The following is a 9,402-nucleotide window of genomic DNA, read 5'->3' as shown; positions in this document are numbered from 1 at the left end:
GCACCGAGGCAGGCAAACGGTGTGGTGGGAGAATACCCCTCACGAAACTCACCGGCCAATGTATCTGGCTTCGACCTTAATATAATTATGAACACATTTTTATGGAAGAATTGCTATGTATATTTGTTTATTTCGGAAGTATTTTTGCGAAAACATCATTCCAATATAAATTTAGGAAGATTGTCAATTGATTGTGGTATATGGAATGTTACAAAAACCAATATCTGTTTCAGACTTTTCAAAATGGCGCCGAACTTGTTCGGTACATCTGCGACGCTGTATCTAGAAGCTTCCCAGCAAGATGTGCACCAAGAGAAATCGTCGACGGAAAAGGCAAACACACAGAAATTAGTTGTTCAGAAGTCGTCGAGTCCGAAATCGAAATATAAGTGGAAGATCGTATGGAGAAACGTGATCGCTTTTCTTTACCTTCACATTGGAGCGCTGTATGGATTCTACCTCTTATTCATTGAAACCAAGTTCGTCACAACTCTATGGAGTAAGTCAGATCTCAGAATTACTCCTCTTTTCCTAATAAATGATTTTTTAATAGTCCATTGTAACATCGCATCGTTCAGTGAAAATTCTGTAACTAATAGGACATTATTTAGTTTATACTATAAATCTACTATGAACTGTGGACTCCACGAGCAAATGTATTTACGCGAAAATTATAACAAATATAATAATAATACAATAATATATAACCTGTTTTCAGAGAAAGACGATAGGAATTGTATAATATTACTCTTTTAATATTAAAGAACATAATAACAACTAATTGCTATTACAAATCTTTAAATTTATGAGTTTAATAGCGAAGGGATTTCCATATTTATGTAAAACTAGTATCCCCCGTCTCGGCTTCGCCCGAAATATTAGCGTGACTGATTCATAATCTGTAATCTGCAATCTGTAAACTCGAGAGCCCTCGGACACTTATTCCCGCCGCGATGCTGTTTCGCAAGCGAGAAGCGCTCGCCCGGTCGCCACCTGGCGGTCGCGTCCCGACCTACTATTATTTAAAAATCAGTATTTAAAAAAAATAAAAACGTTAGAACCTTGCTCTCGCCAAGACGAACAAAGTGATGTAACACACTTGTGCGTACAGTTCAAATTTACTGAGAAACCGCATTTCAAAGTATGCAACTTCAATTTTATATAATAGTATAGATATGGATTTTTTTTCACGTCATTATTGACAAGTCCGGGCGTTTACTTATTGTTAGTAATAACGTTCCACTAGTGCAATGGAGAAGTATGCATCTGGTGTCTCCATTGCGCTAGTGAGGCGGCTACCAGCTTGCCGCCGGCCAGACGGATAGTGAGAATCTAGCTTTACTGTAATCCCAAAACCCACGCAACGGCTAACAAGGTAACAGTTTAGCTCTCGGTTGTTGCTCGGGTCCCAGAACTTGAGGAGGTATTTGCACCCTAAAGGGCGAGCCTGTCTTAGCACTTGTTCCGCTGGCTTAGTCACACAGAGCATTTTAACGGAATATTGACCTAACATCTAGCTTTCTTATTGATAAAAATTAAAAACTACAATGAAAACGTTTACGCCATTATGTACTCTATATAATTTCGAGGGATTCACCTTATGTTTGATTGACGTGGGATGTGTTTTTGAATAGCTTCAGTTACGAAGTGTCCACATCAATTTATGTAGTCTCGTTTATTAGTCTGTATCTGGGACGAATGCTGATGTATTAGAATAAAGCATAAAAAATAAAATAAGCAGCAGGGATGGAATGAAACTGTTGGGGATGGAGTGAAGTAAATTTGAAGAACATGACGTAGTTTCAAGTAGATCTGGGGATAATTAAATGGAGTAAACTTAAACCGAATGGGGTGGAATGGGATAACATAGAATAAAGTACCATTCACTCGAGTGAAGTAGAATAAAGTACAAAGGAGCAGATAATTATTCGTCACAAATTTGAATATTAAATTTTAAGCAAAGAATAAATAACCAGGTAAAAAAGTGTCCCATCAATATACTGATCCCAAATTATAGCAAATGTTTTAAGCTGTGTCAGTACGACTATATAAACTCTGATAAGTTATCAGATTATTTTTAGTATTATGCGATTTTACGATTTACAATGATCATTTTCAAAATAAAAGCCAATTATTGTTAATAAATCTGCATGTTCGTAATGCATTGGAATTTTTAGTGGTGCTGGTGTCACTGGTAGGGGCGTTAGGCATCACAGCTGGCGCTCATAGACTATGGGCTCATCGAACCTACAAAGCAAAATGGCCGTTGCGTTTAGTATTGATGATCTGTCAAACAATCGCCTTCCAAGTAAGTGTTAACTATCTGTCGTCCTAAAGAATTAGTCAGAGAATTCTAGGATTAAGTACCAGAGTTTAAGTACGCTGAAATATTAAATATCTCATATGGCAAAAAATCTAAAAACATATATATAACTTTTAGTGATTCAAGGATTCAACTCACTGTTGTAGATTGGAAATATCAAGTGATCCTTTCATTTCTATATTCAAATAAATAATACCTGCTATAACATAGCGATGATCTTCTCGATTTTTTCCCAATATTTCCTATGAACGTACCTTGAACGTAATTTTGACCGTTGCTTCACAGAATCATATCTATGAATGGGTCAGGGACCATAGAGTGCATCACAAATTTACTGACACGGACGCGGACCCGCACAACGCGCAAAGAGGATTCTTCTTCTCGCATATGGGCTGGCTGTTGGTTCGCAAACATCCTGATGTATTAAAAAAAGGCGCCATTGTTGACATGAGCGATCTAGAACGGGATCCTATCATCGTTTGGCAGAGAAGGTAGAAACTTATTAACACATTCTCTATGCATATTTTCAAAATATGGCCGATTAAAAGAAATTACAAGGAAATATTTAAGACTTACTATAGTCGAATTAACGAAAGAAGGCGCCTGGTCGGCCCGCAGGCCGGCGCGCGTGGCTCGGGAGAGACCCAATGCCTGCTCCGTACTTCGTGCGACGTTGCCACGTTGCGTAGCAGATCGGACGTCTCTTTCTATCTTCAAGCGCAACTGTGTGTCTCTCTCTCTCTCGCTCGATAAAGCAGATTCCTTCATTTTTCACAAATAATCAACAATTAAAGAAGGTGATAGTATGTATAGACCTGATCATCATAAAAAGAATGTCATTGGCCATGAGTGGATTAATGAAACTCTTCATCGGTTAATAACAGCTTATGCTGACGTTAATTTTCAAAATTCCATGCTCGAAAGCAGAATATTTCGTACGTGAAATTTGCAAAATAAAACTTTGGTTATAATTTTCAAAATTACAAAATTAATTTTTCAATATGAAAAAGAGTATTAGAATAGCCCGAACTTTCTAGATTAAAATAAAAAAATAATGAATTCAATACGATAAAGAGTTTCCGAGATAAAAATTCACAAGTACAGCTCGGTTTCGTGAAAACAGGCAAAAAATGAAGAAATTCAAAACCAGCAAAGTGATGACTGAAATCCCTTCCTAATATTTCAGTTTGAACAAAATCCCTGACATCGAGTGTAAAAACTGATCGATTTACCGTGGAATGACACTAAATAGAATAAGCATCCTATGAGCCTGTGTTCCTCGACTTGTCCGCCATTCATTCTGCATGGCGCGGATTCCGCTATGGGAAGGACGTTGGGTTCGCCCTCTGGAAGAGGATAGCAATATACACCCGACAAGGACAACGATTACTCTAGGCCCACAGCTAAGTAGTCGAAAGTCATTGGCCAAGGCGTAGGGAGCCGCGTAGGGGAAGCACCAATCGCCAGCCTGAAGTAGCGGCAACGTCGCAAATTCTGGCCCCGGTCCCAAGGCGCCTTCTTTCGTTAATTTGACTATAATAACGTGTTACAAAACTAATTATTTGAGCTGAAAAACTGTTCCTTCTTTTTTCACTCAAGTCAATAACCAGAATGACAGCTGTTTAAGACCCTATGACCTGAACCTTTCTGTTTTGTTTTTTAGGCTGTATCTCGTATTGATGCCCATCTGCTGCTTCCTAATTCCCATGTGGGTACCTTGTTATTTCTGGAACGAGAAACCAATGAATTCGTGGTACGCCACCTTATTTAGATACACCTTGACCTTAAACCTGACGTGGTTGGTGAATTCTGCGGCCCACATATGGGGCATGAAACCCTATGATCAGTAAGTAATAAAAAATAATTATTACATATCTTGAATTGGATGTTAATACATTTAGCACTAGAATGCTTTCCAACGAATTTATACTGTCCTCCCTTCTGTGTTTCTTTTCTCCTCCATTTTCATTTGACACAATATACTATACATATATATACTTTTCTCCTATTAAAATCAGCATCCCATTTTATGCGACACTGGTGCAAAATGTTAATTTTATCAAGCGGGTATCAATACATACACTGTATGGGTATTAATTTAATTTGTATCTAAATTTTATACAACACTAAATTCTAGAAGCTATGGTATAAAATTATAATTTCGCCCTCAACCCGCTTTTCCTTACAAGGGCATTTCCTTACAAGCGATTTCTGTCTTGTATGCGGCGAATGAAACTTTGGTAGTAACACAGAATTTCTTTCCAAAAATCATTATGCGAAATGTTCATCTTGCCTTTTAAAAATTGGGATTTATTACACGCTTGCTTGCTATAAGATATGGGCGATGCATACCTTATTAAAAAACAAAATCACCCTACTGCAATAAAAGAAACAATAATCAATCACCTACTATACTGAATCCATCCTAAGAAAAAGCGAACGCCCATACCGTTTTACGACCGATCTGCGCAGCCCCCACTACTGTCTATGGGCCCGACGCAGGCGATTGCTCGTAACGCTTCACAGTAATCGCCCGTTATGAGTCCGTCAAACGAGGCTGGCGGCGGACTCATAGTGGGTTGCGGACATGGTTCCGCGCGGCCAGTGGCTGTGTCAACCCTTTCGTTTCCTCTCGCTCGTTGTCCGGTTCTCTCACTCTCATCCGCAGGTTTCCAAGAAATGGTGGGGATAGTCGCCGGACTCTCAACGGGCGGAAAAAACGGACTCATAACTGGCGATTACTATACCTGCCGGTTTCCCTGCCCGTCCAAGGGCGGGATGTGACCGATGTCAATGTAAACACTGCAGGAGTGCAGTATATCTACCCGGTAGTTCTTTGGTTCCGAACAGATATAACATCAGTTAAGGAGGTGTTCTAAATAGTCTATTTCGACTGCCATTTATTACCTCTTTTTTAGGATTTGTATTGAAAGGAACGATAAGATTTTTTGCACAAGTTTTTTGCATACACATTTATGGATATTTAAAGTATGTAAATTATTTTTTTGAAGTAATAATAATCAAGATTACATGAGTTGTATTTGATTTTATGAAATCATCGATAATGGTTATTCATAACCAAAATAATGTAAAGAAAGATACACTTATGCCATAACTTTTAAAATTTTGGTTATAACAATTATGGTCTCTGAAATAAACACAAGTTCATTCAAAACGTCTGCAAAACAGTCACCACTTCAAGGTAGTTTTAAATAGTTATCCCGTTCCGTCAACTACATATTACAAAGGCTATCATAAAACCCGGCACCACTAGCTAATTTGGCAAGTAACAATCGTTGCAGACACGTACTACGACGGTTACGTTGGTCTTACATCCTCAAGAGGATTAAAAAGATAATCGGCGCGTGTGCTCGCGATGTGGGTACACGCAACATGAAAAGTTAATAAGAGATGAAGAAATGGCCCAAACGGAAATGTCCCCCATACACATTTCCAGGGTTGAAACCCGTCTGTTATGTCCACTGCTTTTGCAACATCTGTCTCTTTAAATAATTCATCTGTGTTCTGCGTCACGCATCGATTATGTATAAGAACATGGTTTTACGCACATTCATGTATGCAAATAGTTACATTAAGGCAGATTTAGGAGGGATGGAGCCGCAGTGATGGAGGGGGAAACACCTACAGTAGCGGTGGTAATGTCAGCGTGACTGACGCAGGCGCAGTTCATGCACACATAACCACTATTGCTGTAGGTGTTTCTCCCTCCATTCACTGCGGCCCCATCGCTCCTAGCTCTGCATTAAGATGCGTATGCATTTGTTGCGTATCCCCGTATCGTATCACCGTTGCGTATCATCCAGTGATACGATACGGTGCAACGGTGTGTAACTTTTTCCCGCATCATCACTGATGCTGTTGCGTATCTGTATATCAAATTGTGATACGCGACGGTGCAACACTACTGCCCGTCCACAGTGGGGACTCCACACACTGATAGTCTGTTTTTTGTATTTTGTATTTGTATTTTTGTTTTCCTGTTAAACAGAATGGCGTTTTAAAGCCCATCCGCTTTAAAGGCTCCCCCAAACCAACGCGAATATCCGCTCCGCGGATCAGATAAGGCAGCAGTTTTTTATATGTAGCAGCTTATGTAGCGTGTTATCCGATCCGCGGTGGATCCGCTCCGCGCCACGAAATTCGCGTTGTTTTGGGGGAGCCCTTATATTGCCCAACGCGAACTATATTATAATTATAGTCTGTTATCTTTTTCCTCTTCTCTCTCCTTCGGGTCCCAGCAGCAGCGGCGCACCGGGAGAAAAGGTGGTCGGACGGTCACCCATCTTTCCGCAGTACCCGCCCCGTGATGCTTAACTTCGGTGATCTAACGAGAACCAGTGTCTCCATCACGGCTACGGCCGCTGGTTCACTGGTAGTCTGATACGCAACAAATGAATACGCACCTTAACTCTACTTTCGTATCTCAATATGCGCACATTTTTATTTTCATATAAATTAGATCACACTTCACAACACACTATCTCGTTGTTTTATTTTTTGTGTTTCATGGATAAGGCCTCCATAAAGCATGCTCGTCGTGCCTGCCCGTTGGTGTATGGGGGCCTGTATGGCCATGCTTTTACAAATATTCTTTGATTGACACAGCGGTGGAATCTTATAAATTCTATATGAATTTCCAGAACAATAGGCCCCACTGAAAATCTCAGCGTGGCCATATGCGCAATCGGCGAGGGCTGGCATAACTACCACCATGTGTTCCCATGGGACTATAAAGCTGCCGAATTAGGAAATTACAGGACCAACTTCACTACAGCATTCATTGATTTTTGTGCTCGCATGGGTTGGGCGTACGATATGAAAACCGTCCCTGCGGAAGTGGTAATGAAACGGGCGGCCAGAACCGGTGATGGATCAAGGTACATATGCGTATAATAAATCCAACATTTCGGAATAGGAAAGTAACGAAAGTGGCAAAAATGTCAAAGACATCGGAGATTTCTTTTTATCAAAAAATCGTTAAACGAAAAAAAAATTGAGATTGAATAGAGATTATTTAAGAAAATTAGATGTCGAGGAGGTTGAACGAAACTAAATTACAATTCTTCGATCCTCAACAATTCCCTTTGTGCAATTTTTCATGACGAATAGATAGAGAGAAGTTTTAAAGTTGAGCTTAATTTAGACAGTATCTAACTTATGAATTTTGAGTAAAGATGATAATGGCGGGTGCCAAACGAATTATATTGAAAAAAAAATGAAAATTAGAGATTTGAAGTAAATAAATTAGAAATTTGTTAAAGGATACCTAGACGTTTAAAATCAAATTGAACTTGAAAATGGAAATGTTTCAAATTGGTGGCGTCTTAGGACATTATTAAAACTGATTCTGCTAAATGAAGGGTATGCTGAAGGTGATAGATGGAATTAGAATAAAGTAATTAGAATACATTCATTTTTCAAAAAGATCGCGTAGGAATATCTTTGAATTTTCGTCACCAGGTACAAACACGAAAACATACACCACCACAGTCACGAGGGTGCAAAATGGGGATGGGGCGACACGGACATGCAACCCAACGAGATCGAGGAAGTAGAAATCATCAACAAAAGCGACTAAATAATCGTTTCTCAGCGACTTCACTACAACTTTCAGTTGACTTCGCACGAGCAATCGCATACCAAAAGGAGCGATCAATCGTTCACAACGTCAATTAATACCTATTTGTTACATGTATTATTAATGATCTGTCGGTGCTGTTCCTCTGTGAAAAATCGGTTATTTGGGGAATCGTGTGATTTAGAATATCGTGAACAACGTTTTATCGTAAAAAGAGAAAGATTCATGAAATGAAGATTGAGATATCTAAAATCATCGGTTCAGTTTTTCGACACAATCGATTTCGAGAACAGCCTACGTGTAGAGCGACACGTTAAGAGAAGAAATGAAAGATTCGGGGATTCCAGTTTTCACGCCTGATCGAATTTATATCATTCACCCGTTCTCTCGTGGAATCAGATTAATTTGTGACTTTTCGAGTTATCGTTTTCAGCGCCGCGAGCGTTTCAATTCTCGAATTTCTGAGTGTCTCAAGGTGATTCTACCGGATTTGTTGTAGTCGGGCAGTTAACTAGCTGATTCTGCTCGGCGTGCATTACATCGATTGTCGTAAGTAATATGATAGAAATATCAAAATGATCGTAATACACATCGAGCAACGTAGAGTTATTGTAACCAAAGCACATAAACTGTATATCGATTGATCGACTAGTTCTTGGATAAGAAAAAAAGGCATTTCGCGCCGAGAAATCATGAGTATTTTAAATCTAGACGATCGCGCAGGAGTTTCTTCGACGTCCATCAATAAGGAAAGCAACAAGTAGAATAGCATCATCGGTAGCTGGTCAAATTCGAGAAACGTTTCTGACTTGGATAAATTTTATATATAAATTATTAATAATATTATTATTCATGATAATAAACAAGGCACACCACAGTCAGAAAGGTCAGTATAGTAATGCATAGTGAACTAAATAGATGTGTAGGTCAAGATTCAGTGTCCTTCACGGTAGTAATTTCTTGTTCGATCCACATAACTGTAATCCTCAACTATGGTGAAGGTCACAGATATCGGCCGGTCTGAGCGGTTCGTGAACAACGATCGAGGAGAAATCAAACCTCTCCATGCGAAACTAACGCGTGCTGGTGAATTTGTCACTTCGAGTTGAATAGTTGCACACCTACTCGCGAATGAGTCGCGAAGAGTAACGGGAATACTGCTCGCTTCCTCCTGTGGCGCAGCCTCGGAAGGAGTGAAAACGTTAAGAAAAGGATCATCGACGCAAGCAACTGGCATGGTGGGAGTTACCCCTCGGTCCCACTGGCTCTGACCGGCCGATATATTTCAACTATCGCATATTGAGTGAGAGTCATATAACTGATTATAGCAGTTTAAGCGCAATGTTAAGTCCCAGAGGGATTAGTGATCTATGAGCGTACAGCAATTGCTGTACACCATTGGAAAGATCTCGCCAAAACGAATCGATTGATACAATTTTTAACTTCGAAATCAGATGGAATCACCTCGAAAAATGCCCTC

General features: G+C 39.7%; 1 protein-coding gene and 1 long non-coding RNA gene across 2 annotated transcripts in view; one reads left to right on the top strand and one right to left on the bottom strand.

The window, feature by feature from the left end:
- Nucleotides 1-243: 243 nt before the first annotated feature.
- On the top strand, nt 244-8,573 carry LOC143371653 (acyl-CoA Delta-9 desaturase). Its single transcript, XM_076817099.1, has 6 exons — nt 244-499; nt 2,178-2,308; nt 2,609-2,814; nt 3,987-4,169; nt 6,985-7,221; nt 7,805-8,573. The coding sequence occupies exons 1-6, from the start codon at nt 244-246 to the stop codon at nt 7,920-7,922; spliced, it is 1,131 nt and encodes a 376-aa protein (XP_076673214.1). The 3' UTR covers nt 7,923-8,573.
- LOC143371707 (uncharacterized) overlaps nt 4,205-9,402 on the bottom strand; it is a 78,348-nt gene continuing 73,150 nt past the window's right edge. Inside the window, exons 2-4 of the long non-coding RNA XR_013086108.1 lie at nt 5,056-5,216; nt 4,407-4,832; nt 4,205-4,328 (exon numbers count right to left, since the gene is read on the bottom strand). This is a non-coding gene — a long non-coding RNA (uncharacterized LOC143371707). The remainder of the gene's footprint in view (nt 4,329-4,406; nt 4,833-5,055; nt 5,217-9,402) is intronic.

Source organism: Andrena cerasifolii, chromosome 7 (genome assembly GCF_050908995.1).
Source record: "Andrena cerasifolii isolate SP2316 chromosome 7, iyAndCera1_principal, whole genome shotgun sequence".
NCBI lineage: Eukaryota > Metazoa > Arthropoda > Insecta > Hymenoptera > Andrenidae > Andrena > Andrena cerasifolii.
This window is presented reverse-complemented; position numbering and strand designations above follow the sequence as displayed.

Bases quoted from the DNA above. Each gene is read 5' to 3' on its own strand.
- LOC143371653 (XM_076817099.1), top strand. From the start codon at position 244: ATGGCGCCGAACTTGTTCGGTACATCTGCGACGCTGTATCTAGAAGCT. The intron at 2,815-3,986 runs GTAGAAACTTAT...TTTGTTTTTTAG, and splicing joins ATCATCGTTTGGCAGAGAAG to GCTGTATCTCGTATTGATGC. The intron at 4,170-6,984 runs GTAAGTAATAAA...ATGAATTTCCAG, and splicing joins GGCATGAAACCCTATGATCA to AACAATAGGCCCCACTGAAA.